Here is a 19,620-nt window from a genome sequence, read left to right as displayed (position 1 = left end):
TTATCAACCTTAATCGGCAAAAAATAACGAAGTATTTTTGAAGTGAAACTTCTTTATCGGGGTTGGAAAAAAATTTAGTGTAACATTTTTTCGTTACGCGTGACATTTTTCCGTTACACGCCATCTTTTTCTTATCCCTACCACGCGTGATTCGACGTATTTCTATAAAGATGCATATAGTAAATTATTTTTTGAAAAATAAGGTCATACAGAAGTTACGTTTGTTACGTGTGTACACTAGTACACGCACACATTTTTTTTTAAAGTTACATGTAGGTAGAATATTAATGAAGTCATAATATAATAAAATATGAAATATCTACTTTCTCGCATATCGAATCCTACATACTAATATTTAAATACGATAGTAGCTCTATCTTTAAGCGCCGATTTCATGCTTAAAGCTGCGGAACGTATTTGGATTTAAATTAATCATTGAACCATAGGTTGTTTTTGTTTCCATGAATTATTAGACTATGAATACGTGTAGTTCCCAATACATATATATGTAAAAAGTGACACACGAACATCAAATAAAATAATATTTGGTATAACTTTGCTAATACGGGTTTTATACGAATTACGAACATAAAATAAAATATTTGGTATAACCTTAAACTATTGCTTATACGGGTTTTCCGATTTGATGACGGAAACTCAATAGTTTTTTAGTAAGGCGCCGCGTATAAAACACAGTTAACTATGATCATTTGTGACGTAACAATGTGACGACAGCCTCCGCGCACGCGTAGTAACTGGCTAGGAATTTCCGATCTTGACGCAATCACGATTTACTCGACGAGCCTTACGTCTGTTTCATTCTCAGAAATGTTATGCCAATTAATAGCGTTTTTTTCCTTATTTTCTGTATTCTTAAAGTACTACTTTAATATTACGAAACTAGGGTTTTTTAAATGTCGATCACCAACTTATTTGCAGAATTTTGAGAAAAATATACAGTGCCAGATTTTCAATTAAAAGAATCAGAAACATACAAGTGTGTGTAATGTAAGGTTCATTACACAACCTTTCAATTACGCAGAACAGTATCTTCTTAATCGACTATAATCATTGGAACGAAGTTTTTATCATAAGCATGAATCACAGATAACATAGGTAATAACTAATAACTAATACCATCATAAGTAAAGATAAAAAATTCATATCAATTTGTATTTCAAAATATCCTAAGTACCTAGGTAACTACATTATCCTAATATTTTAACACAGTTAATCGAACTCATTATGCAAAGTGCACACGTCTTAGGAGGTGACTGATCGTAAAGTAAATAATGACTAAGTATTAAATGTTATATTAGAACGACATACATAACTACATACTAGGTAAAATTGGTATTCCCCATATTGTGTTTTCCGTATTTTTTGTACGTTAAATTGAGGTATTTTACAACTCTTTCTTACCTGATGTTGCAGCTCTACCGTTAAAAAATAGAAAAGTAAAGTGTCAAAGTCAATTACAGTGGTAGAGAAAAGCGAAAAATCTAAAATACCATTTGTAATCTAGTTAGTAGATTGATAAACCTCAAGAACAAAAGAAACAACTATATTATATAGAAAATAATATAATATAATTTGCCTACATCATGTATCTACACCGTTATCCGTAAAAAGTAGAAAAAAGACCTTTATCAAAAAGGACCCTTATTCAACGCGCATCTAGATTAAGTTGTTATGGGACTTATGTGGTGCCTTATAAGTTTTTTGTTTTCCTTTGATATGGATGAGTTTCACAGATTTTTTCTTCAGGCATTATATTATTTATAGTGCCACTGCAGCAAAAAAAACCATCGACCTTTTGACCTTGAAAGTAACCTATTACTTTCATCTGATGAAGTTGAATTCCTAATTTTTTGTTAATTAGGAATTCAACTTCACTAAATTAATGATAAAGAATTTTCTCTTTTTCTTCTATCTACGGCACACATGTACTTACATATTATTTGGTTAGTTAAAGATATTAAATAATTAAAACAAGTAGTTTCTACATCAGTGGGTAGAAACACTGATTCGTATTTTAATTATAAAACGGATACAAACATGATTTGTAAATTAATTTCAAGAAGCTTGACGTAATTGCTTTTAGAACAGTGGAAAACCCGATGCTGATGAGATGCTGGAAGCATTATAAGTATTGATGGCCTTTTTAGTTTTTACTAATAAATTTATGAGACACCTATATAGCTGTGCATATGCATCCTGTATTTGATTCGTATTTCCAACTACTGTACAATTGATCAACTGCATTATCTACATTGTAGTGTTTCAAAGTTATTTCAAATTATTTTATTGAATTCAACTACAAAGGAATCCACTGCAGTTACCGGTATAAACAACAGTATAATTTATTGTACTATAACAATAACCCAAATGTTAAACCCTTAAGACAATAGTAGCAATAGTGCCGGTCCGGTGAAACTGGTCCCGGCTACGTCATTCAGGATTCATCTTTACAGTTTAAAATTTAACAAAGGCTAATTTTGTTGCATTTTATTGCTTTGAAATAGGATCAACAGCCATTAGAATATTTTTTGCCACGCCTTTTATTAGGGTGTCGTTCGAAGGCCATGCGGCAAAAGACAAAGCGTTGACCGGAATTGCTCGCATAAACAATGTTTGACGGCTTCTTTGCTAGTTTACGACTGCCCGAACTTCGAGCTGTTCGGCCTCTAAAATATGACAATGTTTTCATCCTGCAAATGACTTACTATTGAGTATCAACGTGTGATTATTTATTGAAATATGTACTACTAGATCTTTATTAAAAAAAAACATTGCTTTAACTTTTGTGCATGCAATCACTTTCAGTTACAACGTTTGAATTCGTCTTTTTTTTATTTTATTTTTTAAAGATTTAAGGCGCGAATTTTTTAAGCCAGTTTTTAAATTAAACTATGGATAGCTACATTTTTGTCAGAGTGATTGTTCTCTTTTAAATAGTTTTATAATAACTCTAATGTAACAAATGAGTCAACTGCCCACAATGTGCCTCACAATAAAATGCATGCTAATGGGAACATGTTGTAACCCTTTCATTGTACACGTTTTTTATTGTTTTATTTAGGGGTCAATGAATACATTTTGCTTTACAATTGTAAAAAGCTTTATGGATCAATTAATTAAATGTCTCTACGGTCATTGTTGTTAAGCAAATATGGAAATGAACTAGTTAGTAACAATACTATGATTTATTAGGTCAAACGCCACAAAAAACTAAGGTGTGAATTTTAGGCGTCAAAATAACCGTCGCTATGTGTAGAACCCCTTTTGCTCAAGTAAGAATTTCTTTATTATGTAGCGTACTAGTAAAGCAAACACAAAAATTTAACAGCAAATGCAGCAGAGCTTCTAGGAAATGGGAATGTTGGTTGTTTCGGTGAACAATAACGGCCGCTGCTTTGAAAACAGAAATTGCACGCCATTTGCACTACGATTGTTGTCATTGAAATGGGCCGAATAAAACAATTGTATCACAAAACAGCGTTTATGACTGTACCAAGGACTGTACTGTGAAGGTCGGTGAAAGTTTAAATTCTATGAAATGATTATTTTTTATTGCAAGCTGCCTATTTCTGGCATAACCATAAAATATATAAACCAAACCTGTTATCGTCACGGATGTGGTTTATAATTCGTTATCAAAATCCGTGAAGCAACAAAAAAGGTAAAGGCAATAATTATGTAAATATTGTTAGAAATCATAAACAGTTTAAAGGAATCGATATTTTATGTTTATGGTGTTTTAAATATGATCGTCCGTATACCGATTAGGTACACATGTTGAATGTTGATACATAATAATATGTTGTACTTTCACACATTAAACTGCTAAATCGCTGCTAGTAAAAAATGTAGAAAAAGAATTCAATAAAAATATTACCTTTTTAATATTATGTATTATCACAGTTTTATTTTATATTGTGAATTTTATTTTTTAATACGAGTGAACATGCGTCGCGCGCGAATTGGACAACTCACACCGGGGAATCAAGTTTATTAGAAACTAGAGGTCCGCCCCGGCTTCGCCCGTGGTACATATTTCGCAATAAAAGGTAGCCTATGTCCTTTCTCGGGTATGAAAATATCTCCATACCAAATTTCATGCAAATTGGTTCAGTAGTTTAGGCGTGATTGAGTAACAGACAGACAGACAGAGTTACTTTCGCATTTATAATATTAGTATAGATTTGTAAATAACTATAAGATAAGCTTATAAATAACTACATGTATAAGCTAATCCTTTCTTTATCTTTATTATTAAAATCGACAATCAATTTGCAATTATGTAAGACCTCGTTAAATGCTCACGGAAGATGGTAGAGCCTGTCTTCACTCGAACCAAAAGCTTTGACGATTGTAACAATTTTTTTACCAATCAAAACAAACAATTCATTATATTTTAATCTAAAGGCTTTAATTGAGGTAATATTTATTGAGCCACTTACTTCTTTAATAAAGACATCATTTTCAATTTACCTGTACACCATTAATTTATATTTCGTGTTAACGTAGAGCTTTTGTAGAGCAAATTCTAATCCTAAACATTAAAAAATTAGGATTTTATTAATCTTATACAAACAGGAGGTGTGACAAGCCGATTTAAATAATTATGTCTTGTTAGACAGACATAATTAATTTTTACCACTACTAACACTTCCAACAAAAACTTCAAACCCAGGACACCAACAAGAAATAAGATGTTGCAAATGACCATAAATTAAAAAATTATAGAAATTAGTGATAATGTTATCAAATGTGCTTCTCATTTATCGAAATTACTTCACTGGCCTGAAATCGTGGGCGTGAGACCGTGTTATTTAAATGGTCACACCAGAATCACTATCAGTCTATTATTATACTATATTTGATATCGTGCGCTAGACGCGTTCGGAATCGGACGTGATTAGTGCTAGCACAGTAAGGAATTCACATTCGCGCTACGCGCGGCTTTGCCGCTGCATGAACTTTTATAATGAGTTGTAAAACACTCATTGTAAATGAGCTGTTGGCGTTCATCCAAAATGCCATCGATACAATGGACGAGGTTAGCATCATGCAAATCTGCAAAACTAACTTTAACGAGGAGGAAATCAGCAGTGGCAAGGTGCTACTCTACCAAACGCTGGACAAGATTGCCACGATGCCGTCCCGCCGCAGGAACGGGGGTGAAAAATGTATACAGGACATCATCAGCCTATTGAAGGTGACTGATCCCGATGACGTGCCCGATTTCGTCGCAAAGGAGTTGCATAAACTTCCACCGGTGGGATTCGATCACGTCGATGTTACGAGGCTCCTTAAGGACATCACATTCCTTAAGGCGAGTCTGGCCGAGGTACACACCAAGTTGGAGGCTTCAGAGAAGACCATCTCCGATTTACGAGTCGAGTTAGCGACATATCGCGATGCGCATGCAATATGTAGGTCACCCGTGCCGTCATATGTGAATGCACGACGCGGAGCGCAAAATGCAAACGTCGGCATTTTAACCGCTGATGTTGACGTGTCGCCGACCGCCGATGACCCGAGTGATGCCCCGCGCCCCGCTCCCGTTACCTCTCCCCCGGAGAAGACATCGCATGTCACGTTGCCAGCTGCTCCTCAACGTGACTACGCCGCTGCAGCCGCAAAAATGACTGCGACCCCAAAACAATCAAAAGGAGTAAACGCACCCGTGCGGAAAAGTTTACCTTCAAAAACGAAGGGCGTCGACGAGGATGGCTTCATTAAAGTACAGAAGAAAAGGAAGCTGACTCGTCAGAACAAGTGTGGCACTGCAACGAAAGAACCAAACTTGCGGATGCGCGCAGAGGTGCCGACGACGCCGCTCTACGTGTCTCGTGTGCACTACTGTACCAAGACTGAAGATGTTGTCGAGTACTTGCATGCGAAGACAGGTTTGAGTCTGCGAGTGGAACGGCTGGAGTCTCGCCATAAAGTGAGCTTCAACTCTTTCGTGGTGAGAGTGCCGACCGCCAAGCTGAGCGTCTACATGGACGAAGGGTTTTGGCCGCAGGGAGTTGTGTTTCGCCGCTTCCGCGGACGGATACCCGGCCCCCCGGAATCGCGTCACACGCCGAAGACATAGCGTGTATTAATTTAGTATTTAAGTAGTTTTAAGTTCATATGGGCCGTAGTTTTAAAGTTATATTAAGACCTTTTTAACTGTAACTACATTTGTTGCCTGAAATAAACAAATAAATAAAAAAAATAAAATAAAAAAATTATTTGCTATTAATCATTTTAGGATATTATGTTTTATATATGTTTCTCTTATTTTTCTGTCTAGAGTCGTTTGCTTTCTAATAAACTTGCCAGCTATTTCATGACAATTATGAATAGGTACTCAAAAAATTGAAATTGTAATAAGAGGAAAAAATATATTACGAAGTAGGTACGTGATTTGCAAAGAATTGCAACATTTAGTAAGTGTGGGTGTTCTAACGAAGGGCGCGTGTAGACCCTCTCAACTAAAGCCCTGCGTGGCGCTGGAGATCAAACGGCATTGCTTCATGCCACGTGGCTGCCATTTCAATAAAACGAAAAAGACGTGCCTAGATAGATAAGAGCTGTATGAATTCATAATAAGCAGTTACGTACGTACCTTTGAGCAGATTACTATTGAAATGAATAATTTTAATAGTTTTATATAAACTTTTTAACAAAGATCGGATCACCTTAACACTTACCTTAACAGATACAGGGGGATAATAATTTAAAAGGTGTAATTTTTTGTGGTTAAAACAACGGTTATCGGTTATATGTTAGTAAAATACAAACATACTGCATTAAGTTATGAGGTATCTCTCGGTAGGTGTGCAAAAATGAATAAATTTGGACGATGTAGGTTAGGGAAACCATATTAATTATGAAATAAGCTCAACTTCAATTTACCTAATGCACCTATGTTTTCTATTCTATATAAGTACTTACCTATCTTTAATGTCTATGTAGCTGTGAAGCACTAATAATCGTAATCGATATCGATACGTTTAAAGCATTTTTTGTTACTTCTAAGGACCAAAGTGTCTCAGTCGGCGCTATTGAGTAACAGTTTAAATACGAAACATAACAACAAAGGCGACACTTAGCGAAGGCGTTATCGAGGATCAATCGATCATGATACTTTTAAAACATTCGATACATTTCTCGACTAGCGCCGCCTATTGTGAATTTAGTAAAGACGTTACTTTTTGTGATCTTAATTGATGTTCCTTTTAAATGGAATCTTGTTGAAGCATACATGTTTTGGCACAAATAAACGATGGTATTTATAAGTATAGTTATATTATATACAGGGTGTCCCAGTATTGGTATACTAAACGCGAAGCGACTTGTAGTTTCGCATACCCTGATCACGTAAAAAATACCTACTTAAACAACAAAATAACGTCAAAAATTTTTTGCTAATTTTTTCCTGAAAATCCATGTTTTCTTCTCTAGCTTCGCGCAGCCGGCATATACCTACCGCTTCTCTAATGTGAGCATTTTGTCTATGAAAACATAATCTTAAACGATAGCTCACGTGCTGGTGGCAAAGTTGGGCGGATTGCTTGTCATGGGTGTACACTGCAGTACCTACAGTGTACACTGTACACATAGAGTTTTAAGAATTCATCTACATATTTGAAAAAAAAATGCGTCTGGAATTTTATAAGTATTTTTTACGTACTCAGCGTATGCAAAACTATAACCTCCTTTGAGCTTAGTATACCGACGGTGGGACATCCTGTATAAGAGCACAAGAGGCTATGGAGTAAAATAGAGATTTAAAGTAACGAGTGCTTAAATTTCATTTTTACCCCTAATTAAACAATCAAATAACTTACTTACTTACTTACTTACTTATATTTTATCACGAAATTCAGCCAATAGGTATGTTCTATAGGTATCGACCAGGTATAGGTAGGTATGCGAGGTCTGATTTGTTCTCTACTTATTTAGTTGGAAAGGAATCAAAAGTTTTGCTTAATTTTATTATGTTTATGAAAGATGAAAAATAAATACTTTTTGGTTTTCAAAAGCAGCTAGGTATAAAAAGCTTTTCTGACCTATAGCTTTAATTTTACTCTTATCTTTAAAAAAAACTTTCTTCTCTTCGGAAATCTAATGAATTGAAGTAGGTACTGGAAGGGTTGAAATTTTATGAAATAACAAATCCCTTAAAAACCTTGCGCTCTACATTTTTTATAGGTACGAATCAAAGTAGGTATTTCATACGGAAGAGTTATCGTATAAATTATATTGTATACCTAGGTAAAGAGATACCTAGGTATTTTAGGGTTCCGAACCTCAAAAGGAACAAACGGATATACTTATAGATTTTTTAAATAAATAAAGGTTATAGTTTTCACGAACTGAATAGAATTATGTAGAATAGGTATAGGTACGTAATTACCTACTTACTTACTTGCCTACATTTTTCAAAATGTTCACTTCTTCATACCTAGTATTTAGACAAGTCAAACACAGTCGTTAGCAAAGAAAAAAGTGGTCCAGACTGGTTAATATTCTAAAAACTAAAAAAATACTTTGTTATTGAAATCACTTATCACAAGCGCACTCTAAACTAGTTACGAGTTAAAACAGTTTAAATTTTAAACAAACTACAAAGTATGAACCTTGTGCTCTTTGCTCCACAAACGGACAAAGGCAAATCAGAAAATGTCGCATTAAAATATTATTATTTATTAGGTATATCATTTCAGTAACGCTTAAACTAAATATCGTATTTCAACGTATCCTGGGATCATGCTCCCCCTATTGAACATAAAAGTATATAGGGTATATTTATCTTCTTACAATGGAACAAAAAGCATGATACAAGTACATAAAACACTCGAAACGTCGAAAGCATAATGCCCATCATTATAAATTCATATGCTTTGTTGCTTACAGTATTTATTTTGAAACATTTCGAGGGGAGAAAACCCTCTTTCCGCTCGAAAGCTCCCGAAATTACGCAAAGAAGGCGTTAGCACTAGCGGGGCGGCAGCGACGCTCCTTACCATTGGCCGCTTGTAACCCCTCCACGGGGAGACCCCGCCTTGATGGAGATTGCCGGGCCCGGTGCGCTTCCTACGACAATCATTCGGTAGTTGGATGTCGATGTGTTAGGTCGTCGTATCGGAAAAACCTATAGTTCTGTGAAGATTGATTCATCGTGCGTATTACGCCAGTGTGATAAGTAATGTGGAGTGTGTTTTTGTGACTTTATTTCAAATTTATGGTATGCACGCAATGAGTGACCCCGCGTCGTTGGCCGGAATGTTACCCTTTGATTCAATTGGACTCTATGAGCAACCGAAACCAAGGTTTATATTTAAGATGCCCCGTGTAGTTCCTGACCAAAAAGCTAAATTTGAATCCGATGATCTCTTTAAAAGACTGAGCAGGGAGAGTGAGGTAAGTTCTTAATATGGCTCTATATTTTTAACATTGAACCTTATCATTTTGTTATTAAACTGAATCATTTCAACAGGAAAACTAGAAAACAATAATGAACATTCAATGTAGGAGTTAACAAATTTCCTTATAAAGATGATTTACTTAATTCCTCTAAATACGTAATAGTCCGAACTCCGATTTAACAGCATACATAATAATAATTAATATTTCTTAACAAGAAAGTAGAGCGGCGTCAAATTAGTGATTATAGGTAGATATAACTAAAACTAAAAGAGAGTATAAATAAGGATTTTTATTTAACATGTATTTTTATAACGTCCATTTCTTCTATAGGTGAGGTACACTGGTTACCGTGACCGCCCTCCAGAGGAGAGGCAGATGCGTTTCACGAGCGGCTGCCGCGAGGGCCACACTGAAATCGCCTTCACTGCGACCGGCACGAACCTCCAACTGGTGTTTGACCATTCTCCATACAATAATAGAGGATGTGATTTCCAGAAGGAAAATGGCAAAGTAAGTACACATTTTAATAGTGTACAAAGACACAGTGTTAAGATATTCTGCTCTACAATTTTGTTTTATGGCGTTTATCGCATATAGGCGTGATAGTTGTATTCTCGTTTTATCGTAGTTGTTAAGTTACTAACGATGAATGATTTTTTTTCTAATTGACTTCTAAAAGGAGCTTCTCATTTTGAATACTTTTTATTTTATTTTTTCACCATCCAAATTATCTTGTCAACCAAATTAGGTGTAACCTACGTTAAAAAGTAATATTATAGTAATATAGGGTAGGATGTATTTAATACGTATTTAGTTTAAATAAATGTAATTTTATTTTATTTTATAAAATAAATGTAATATATTATGACATAGGTAAATAAATATTCGATAATTTTGGTTTTTCCATATCAATGCTTTTTTTTAAATATGTATTAAATTAGAATTAGATTAGGTTTTTTGAATACCTTTTATATTAAACATAATGAATGGGTAGCAAAAACTCTAAGTAAAAAGCAAATCACTCGGTGTTTCTTTAACAACAAAATAAGCATAAAATTTAATTAGCTTACCCGCGCAACTTCGTCTGCTCCTAAAAGTTGAAACTTAAGTTGAAACTGATGTTATAATATATAACCAGCTTTCAAATAAACGAAAAAATCTTTATATAAGTGGACAAAAAGGGACAAAATATAATAAAAAACCTATGGTATATGCCATAAATATAACATTGACCATTGTATCCAATATAAACAGTGCCAATAATATCGCACGGAGTTCTTTAAAACCAGTAAATAACTCATTGGTACTAATTTTACAAAATGTTTACTAGATTCCTAATTACATACCTACCACATTAAATAAGCATTAAAATCTCATTTTTTCTGGAACTGTACTGAAGTTAATCAATTAATTTTGACGTCAGTTAACAATTTTGCAATGAGCGATATTATTAATCGATATTATTTACTAATTAGTAACTGTACTTCCTGTGACTTTCCGCTTAAACTTAATTACATGTTGTATAATGCACAATGTAGGTAAATATTATACCTAGGTTCAGTAAATACATGTAATATAAATATTTTTAAAGTCCGCCGCTACCTCATTTACCAACCCATTGTATATTATTCATTATTATATATTTAAAGTTTCTCGCCAAAATTGGCTACATCACCCACCTGCGAGCACACGACATCGACAGGGTAATGTTGACCCACCATAGCGACGATACTTTTTTTTTTTTTTTGTGTGGTGTCTCTCAATGTTAGCCAGAAGGGCTTCTACATTTTAACGCGGACGCGGGGGTGAACTGAAGGTTCACCCTGGTAGCGACATGCACAAGGGCGTCCCCCCTTGACGGGGACCACGAACCTCGGCTTGAGCTGTCGCTTGAGTGGAGGAGGCCAGAACGGCCCTAATCGGACGGGCAGCGACGATACAATATAGCACACGCTGTAGCCGGAAATCGGCAAGGAGCGATTATTATTGTATTTAAATAAAGTAATGAATCATTAGGAAATCCCTTCATCAAGGCCAAGCACTTTACCTGTTAAAATCTCTAGGCGCTACATGTAGAGTTAGAAAAAGCATACCTACTCGACTACCTATTAATATTTCTAAGTAAGTATAATAGGTTCATTTGTATGAATATTACGACGTCGTTATATATTTTATAGAATATATTTATTATAGATAGATACTTATTTTGATTTTATATTTTGAGGCAGAAGAAAAGCGAATCGTAATACCACAGACCGTAATACCCACGCAGGTCATCAGGTACCTAACAGCTACAGCAAAAATGTTATCAAATCTTCCAATATTTTACAAAATTTTAATAATGTAAAATAAGCCTAGAAATAAAATATTCTTCTGACGACTCATATTAATTATGAGTCACATAATGGAACGTGCGCTTAGATAGACGCCTAGGCTTCACAATATTAATGACCTCATTTCCAACGTTGTTTAGACTCTCGCACGTCATCAACTTACATTACTTCCGGACAGAACATTCATACGAAAATTAAGACATAAATAACATTAGCCTCTCACAAAAAATAAAGCTATAACACCGTATATAAAATGCTGGTCACGCTCTGTACTTAATTCATTTTGAATGAAAGACATCTTATCTACTCCGTTGATTATTCCGGTTGACTTGATGTATATTGTAAACCGTAAGTGGAGTTCATGTTAATGCATTAATTTTTGAATACTCAACTCATACCTATATTAAAATACGTTTTTAAAATATTGCACGGTTCTTTAATGCATGAATTTGAATTCGAATTCTCTGTATGAACTATCGAATTTTAAAAATAAACTTTTGGAAAGGATTGCTGCCCAAATGCTTAGATTTATAATATATGCAACTCATTCAAATACTGTAAATCCCGTTAATTAAGTAAAATCCATCGATAACGTCGAAGTGCTTGATGATATTTCGAAATGTATACGGGAAAACACTCGAGAGAAACCCAGTTGATGGAAAGTTTTATTGAATTTAGCCCCTTCGTTACGCCGAGGCCACCCGCTGTGGGTCTCTATGCATACTTATATTTATTTACACTTGGTTCATTTAACAGTACACTTCAGTGTGCACGAGCCCTCATCTTTTGAAAAATATTATGCATTATATTATTTGGATTTTTTTCATTTGTGGCATCTAATCTATCTACTGTGCGCATTATAAGTAGTACATACCTAATATACATAATAGTTACTTCAATTAAAAATAAAACCGCATTTTCAAAGTTTATATAAATCGAGGTATGAAACTTTATGATACACGTAGAATATCTAGAAGAGTAGGTATACTAGAATTCAATAGTACGAATTTGAGAACTTAGTCTTATTTAGAAAAAGCTAAAAATTAGAAAACTCTATCTTTTGTAAGTCTGGCGAAGGCAAAACAACATGAAAGGAAAATGGTTGCCTGAAATCGATAATGAAAAGCTCCTGTAGCATTGGAGATGGGGGAGCTCCGCCCGCCCAGCAAACATGGCGGCATTATTTTCCTTCTCCCTCTGTAGGCCCCTCTCAGCGACATCGAATAATTAGATTTTCCTTTTGAGGGGCCTGACAATGCCTTCGAATATTTTTGTAATATATTTAACAAATTCGTTAGATAAAAAGTATTCAATAATATATGTTAGTTAATACATTTAAAACAAAATGATATGAAAACAAAAATATAATATTGCGTATTTAATTATAAATGAGTACTTTTTCCAAATATAAAGCGGTTACAGAGGAGGGATGCAAGGCAACTGTATGATGAACGTGCCATACGGTGAACGTAGATCTTAAAAAGTAAACCTGTTATTAGTAAAATTACTGTGTCAGAAAATAGAGCCCAAAAATTAAATACTTACGTGTTACAAAGAGCGGATGCCGGAACAAACAGGCACGCGATGCCCAACTGCAATGCGCCTGCCTTCTGTCGTTTATGTCTGTACTATGTACTGAAATAAAATACCTATACAAAAATACTTAATGTTATAACTATGGTCAGGGTCTATAGGAACAGATTGCATAATAAGATATCTAAATATGTTATTCTTTATCACATCTGCTTAGAATAATGTCCCATAATTTGAGACAAAAACGCTAAGAGAAAAAGCTCCAAATCATTTCTTCCAAGATTAATGCGTTCTCAGTTTTGCTTCACCACCTACATCGAAATTTTTTGCTCCCTTTTTTAATTCGAAGAATTTAGATTTGTTTCACCATAGTAACCTTTCTTTTTTTCCTTAATAGGCGCACATTGTGTCCCGGTTCATAATGAATGGGGTCTGCGTAAGATGGCGCGGATGGATCGATTTGGAGCGGCTCGACGGCGCTGGGTGCCTCGAACTCGACGAAGAACGGGCCGCGATTGAAGATGCGGCGTTGCGTGATCAGATCGAGCGCTACAACCAACGTCTTCGTGACTTTGAAGACAAACAGCGGGCTTATCGGGAGCATGGGGAAGAGATGCGAGCTCACTCACAAGTACACGTGCAACGGTGCCATCCAGGTCGCCAGCCACCGCACGCCACGCACCCTGCCCATCCGCATCCAACACACCCGGTTCACATTAAACATTCACAAGGAGCGCTCATATCCTAAGAAATGAAATCTCAAGAAATATTTTATGCGCTAACCGAAACGCTCAATACATTTTTGAATCTCACGTAGAAAAACTGTATAGACCTATGTATTTCCTAATTAAGCCAATGAATATAACCAAATCCATAATTTTATAAATACTAATCATTATCAGTATTTTCAATGAGCAACTTATTGCAATCGTTGATGTATTTTAATTTTAAGAAAATAGAGGTAGATAATGCAAAATGGATTTATAATTGTTTCTGTAACAAGTTTTTTGGATTTTTTTTTTTCAATTACATAACTAACTACCATGTTTTAGCATTATCAATATTTGTAATTTCATAATAACAGATATTATTCAATTATTGGTATGGTCATCTTACTAAAACAGATTCGATCCTATTTAAGTTCTAAAATATTTTTTTGAATTTATGAAATAAACGTTAATTAATTTAGTTGAATGACATGTTATTTAATTTTAAGATTATTGTTTATATATTATGTCAAATGTGATATCAATGTGAATAAATGTATACAATTTAAATCTTATTTCTATTCTTGTGTTTTATTTCCCACGTATGCAAATATGTACTTACAGTTACATATCCATTTATAAGCGTTGAATTCCACTATTAAAATGATCATACAACTCCATCAAACCTTCAATATACAAATATTATTAACTGATTAAAACCTATAAGCATCCAACCTTTTTATTCATAAAGTTGTAGAGAAAATAAGGCCAAGTGTTATTTTTTTATAATAGATTCCACTATAATTATTCTAGCTGAAACGGCCATTAACTTTAATGTTACCAAATTAGCAAAGTGTTAAAAACGTCAAATCCCTCCAAAAATATTTTCATGTAAAATGTCGCAAATACGCGATTGCAAGTAGCAAGAAAACCTTTAAAAAGTTATAGGTCTCATGTAGAGCCAAGCGTCTATACTTATAACGTCTCTAGTTTAAACGTGTAGGTATACTCTACTAGTCTTAACTTAAAATCTTCACCTTAGTTAAAATATTAATTTAATAAGTTAGGTATGTCGTTTCGATACTACAAAAAGTACCTATAGGTACTTCACCTCCTGAAAGTCGGCCTAATCGCATATTTTAATTAAGGTGTAGAGTTTGTATAAACAGTTGAAGATAAAATGGTGCTAGAATTTAAAAAGTATTATGAATTATTCCACTACGATTAATGATTTTGAAGAAACCACATTTTCATCATTTTGTTTGCGAAAACTTCAAAATATGCGTCGCCCGCAGCTTCGCCCGCGTATAAAAAGGAAAACCATTTCATGTGCAGTTCCCGTTCCCGTAGGATTTTCGGTGATTTTTCTATATGTGTGTGCCAAATTTCATGAAAATTGGTTTAAGCAGTTTTTGCTTGAACGAGTAACAAACAAATATACAAACATTCGCATTTATAGTATTAGCAGGATTTTTTTATCTGCTATAATTACCATCACTGCTGCTTAAATCGGTGATAAAATACTGTGATTTCTCCGGTATAGGTATATGCCTCTACAGCGGGATTTAAATAAGCTGATGATGATTATGATGTGCCTCGTGAATGTTATATGGTTAATTTTCAAAGGCTAGATTAATAGTAATGGCTATGGCTATATCAATCCTTTTAAAGTGAAACGACAATATTTTTTTATTTCTGAGTATTATCTATACTCTATAGAATACTGGTCAGGACAGGAATTACTGTGATTTGTAGATGTTGTAGTAGGTATAAAATAATCCTTATCTAAAGTAAAATAATAAATAAAATAATAACATTTATTTGACTCTCTCACAAGGGTTAAAAATTTGACAATGAATGAATACCTAATACATACTGTACATAAATATATTAGGCAACCTTATGAGAGCTGGTGCCCGAAGTGGGTTCTGCAGAACCTGTGGTACGGGTCACCAGGCCCCACTATACTAAGTTGGGCCTGGTGACCCGTATCACAGGTTCTACAGAACCAATGTAGAAAATACAATGTAGCAGTCGTATGGATCGAATCTGCAGCAAGCTTGTTGCAAAGTCAGGGTAATCATGGGTATTTTAAAATTTTGGTTTAGGTAGCTAGCTACCTACTAGTTATTATTCTGTGGTTTAGAGAATCTATAAATAGGTTATACAAAATTTAAAGGATATATGTAGATAGCTGCTTAGGTAGGTATAAGTTGCTTACACATACTAGGAGCTTAACTACACTGAAGTACTTTTAATTCAATTCGACATAGAAGGAACCATGAGCAAGATAATTATGCATAAATGGTGAGTATTATGTTAGGTCAATGTATTTTTATAAGAAGGTTGCTGTATGGCATTCGACACATGTTACTTTTAGCCAGGTAGGTAATAGCGATTATTGTAGCTGCACACGCCGTGCACCTGTGTCCTAAACATCGAACCAATCGACCCTCCCCTGACATACACCCTCCTTCGATATAACTAATTTGGAACGGAAATGTTCACGTTCAAAATATTATTAAATGAGTTTAATTGCTGTTTAACAACGTTTCTTTTGTTTGTGAAAATGCCTATAATTAACATAATAAGTTAGGCTTACAAAAAAAAGGGAATTCATGCAATACTCGTATAATAATTATTATGTATTGAGTAGGTAGGTACTTAGGTGTAATGTGATTTTATTTTAAGAAAAGCACTTCCGGTCTAACTAAATGTAGGCAGATACGATACGTAGCTATACCGAAATACCATATTGATCACGCTCTAAAGCTTTAAACATTGTATTTTGACCATATTCATATTATAATCTTCTAAGAATAGTGATAAAAAATCAAAATATTTTATCAAAGACATTTGGCAAAAAACCTTATGCATAAAAGTTTACGCGGAACTGAGCTTTACATATCTATTACAAAGTTAGATGGTATCTTAGTTTTATTGTGACGCACAACACCTTCCCGCAAACTTGGGCAGGTACCTTTCCTGTATCGGACATCAGTTAAGATCGATCATGGCAAAAAACTGGACGGTAAAAGGCAATAATCAGGGAACGCTTTCCTGAGCCTACTACACAATGAACCCGTGATTTATCAGTACATTCTTTTTGTGCAAAAAGCGCAGGTCAGTGTTAAAGCGAAGCACCAAAAGGCCATTTCGTGTAATCCGCGTATAAAACGCGTGGGAACGATACAACTTGTTCACCCGATCATGTCAAGAATCTAAAGTTACTTGCACAATCCGTCTTCCGTTTAGTCGCTTGGTTATTTTTTATAGCTGTATTATAATATATATACATGCCATGAAAATATTACACCTACATCTTATTTTAATTATTATAGTTAGGTAAGTTACATGATAGATAGTCTATAAACTGTACTTATTGATAACGGATAACCACCATAAATGCTTAAAACATACTTAATTGGAGTTTAAATTGCAGCTTAAACTTATTAAGTCATTTAAAGGGTTTCACTTTCGACTGATATCTGAGACGAACTCAACCAGTCTCGTATCATGCATGAGTGACATTCTCTAGTAAACTTGTAATACGCATTATGTTGGCTTCACTTCTCAGTTCCCATAAAAAATACGTTTTTCTTTTTGATATTAATACCTCGTGATTATTTATTGAATGAAGCTCTTAAATAAAAAAAATGCTGACTAGATACTATTTTAAACGTCATCTCAATTGACTGCAACATGACTGCAACCCTATAGAAACATGATTGTGTCTAAGGCTTGGTCTAAGGTAATAGTTAATTTTCACCCAATATGTAAAAAAATAAATGAATCAAATTTAAACGATAAATAAAATTAACAATTAATAATCCTATTAAATGTGCATGTGCTTACATTCAATTTGGTGATTGCAGGCTTGCAAAGGATCAAACAGCATTCAGGATATTGATATAGAGCAAGTTGAATATATTTAACGTTTACGTTCGAATTTATTATAACATTTAGCTAAGACCCTAGGTATGTATAATATTATGATGTGGTCAATAATATAGAATATAATAATTTAAATTAACAAGACACACAGGACGTAGGACTATAACAGTACACAGATAACCTACACTAACAGATATTATATTTTTAATTATCTCTACTAATTCCACCATCAATGTATTTTCTCGTACTTTCGTATCAGTTCACTTTGAGGTTTAGGTGTTTACATGGTATATATCTATATAAGTATTTATATTTATTAATGTCTATATGTGTTATAAATCAAAATTCACATTCAAAAATAAATTATTGTATGCGCACACATAATGTCTGCATTGTGATATGCAGATGTTTTTTTGCCGGACTAACCTTTATTATAAAATATTCAAAGGCAAAAAAGCATTTATTCTATTTACAAGACAAGTAGATAGTGAATACTGAATACTCATCATGTGACAGGCAACATCTTACTGCATAATCATCCGGGATAAAATAACAGAATTGTTTACTTCAAACGACAAGTAATGAGGAAAATAAACTCTAAATAAAACTGTTTGTTTATCCTGGCTCGAATTACTAAACTGCAGAGCATACATCAAATGATGAAGTTTTATTACGGAGCCGTTTAACTAGCGAGCGGCACTTTAAAGCGGGTAGCGCCATCTCGTCCATATGTTTCCTCGAATTAACGTCTGTTTTCTTCGAAGAAAGCTGCCGTCGTTAAATATGTAGATTACTACATTAAACGTTATTAACTACTTGTTCGTAATAAAAATAACGTTTATAGCCAGATGCAAGATTATTAGTATGCAGTCAGGAGTCAGGACATCATTATGACTCATGGCGGATATGTATTGTTCACATCACGGATATCTATATGATAGAAACGTTGCATAATATATGGTCACAAAATATGAATGCTATCTTTTATGCATAACGAACTTCACAAACTTAGTTCAAAATTCAAAAAATATGTTTATTTTTTCGCCTCGCAGGCATGCAATATTGGTCTAATTATGATCATCTTTCGCAAAACGTGAGATAATATGCGTAAAATATTTTATTATTGAGCACACAAGGGCTAATATTATACCTACCTACAAAATCGCAGGGAATTATGACCTCTTATTTCCAGACAGATTACGCCGTGAATTGAACTGACTGGCAAATTCATATTATGGTATTCAAATGCTTTTTTTTTTAAATTCATGCTTTTTTGCTCCACAGAGTAATATATAAATGCGCTATACCGTATTGCAAAGACTAAACTAAAATGTAAACAACTGTATTTCGTGACATCTAGATACAAATGGTATCTAAGTATATTATGTAAGTATAGTTTAGAAGTTTTTCGAAAAGAAAAATTTAATAAGTTTCAAAATTGCATGCCGCTGACTATAGCATTGCGGCTATACAATATAGCCTTTATAATATTACAGTTTTTATTTAATTTTTTTACTACATACCTACTTTATGTTAATTTTGTTTTCACACAAGGTCCAATCAGGAAACGCTGAGGCAAATTAACTATGTAGTAAGTACGAAATTAAATTACAATATAAGGAATTAAATAATCTCGTACCGTACAAAAAGTTTCACCGTTAATCTACAGCCACGTGCGCTATAATCTCCACTAATTGAGAGCACACGTAATCTAATCCTGGGAT

General features: G+C 34.1%; 2 protein-coding genes across 2 annotated transcripts; both read left to right on the top strand.

Annotated features, from left to right (window-relative positions):
• The first annotated feature begins 4,990 nt into the window (after positions 1 to 4,990).
• LOC149910448 (uncharacterized) lies at positions 4,991 to 6,106 on the top strand. Its single transcript, XM_090109370.1, has one exon. It carries the CDS (start codon positions 4,991 to 4,993, stop codon positions 6,104 to 6,106), a length of 1,116 nt encoding a protein of 371 aa, XP_089965496.1.
• Positions 6,107 to 8,494: 2,388 nt separating this feature from the next.
• LOC149910447 (protein big brother-like) lies at positions 8,495 to 14,577 on the top strand. The gene is made up of 3 exons (XM_090107951.1): positions 8,495 to 9,423; positions 9,760 to 9,939; positions 13,693 to 14,577. The coding sequence occupies exons 1-3, from the start codon at positions 9,250 to 9,252 to the stop codon at positions 14,041 to 14,043; spliced, it is 705 nt and encodes a 234-aa protein (XP_089964077.1). The 5' UTR covers positions 8,495 to 9,249; the 3' UTR covers positions 14,044 to 14,577.
• Positions 14,578 to 19,620: the final 5,043 nt, after the last annotated feature.

The sequence above is a fragment of the Colias eurytheme genome, chromosome 2, assembly GCF_061535395.1.
Source record: "Colias eurytheme isolate Ceu_HAF_F1 chromosome 2, ilColEury1 Martin Lab GWU primary, whole genome shotgun sequence".
Lineage (NCBI taxonomy): Eukaryota > Metazoa > Arthropoda > Insecta > Lepidoptera > Pieridae > Colias > Colias eurytheme.
The sequence above is the reverse complement of the archived record's forward strand: the minus strand, read 5'-3'. Positions and strand labels throughout refer to the sequence as shown.

Excerpts from the sequence above, each read along its gene's own strand:
- LOC149910448 (XM_090109370.1), top strand. The coding sequence starts at position 4,991 with ATGAGTTGTAAAACACTCATTGTAAATGAGCTGTTGGCGTTCATCCAA.
- LOC149910447 (XM_090107951.1), top strand. The coding sequence starts at position 9,250 with ATGCACGCAATGAGTGACCCCGCGTCGTTGGCCGGAATGTTACCCTTT. Across the intron at positions 9,424-9,759 it reads GACTGAGCAGGGAGAGTGAG|GTGAGGTACACTGGTTACCG; the intron begins GTAAGTTCTTAA and ends TTTCTTCTATAG. Across the intron at positions 9,940-13,692 it reads TCCAGAAGGAAAATGGCAAA|GCGCACATTGTGTCCCGGTT; the intron begins GTAAGTACACAT and ends TTTCCTTAATAG.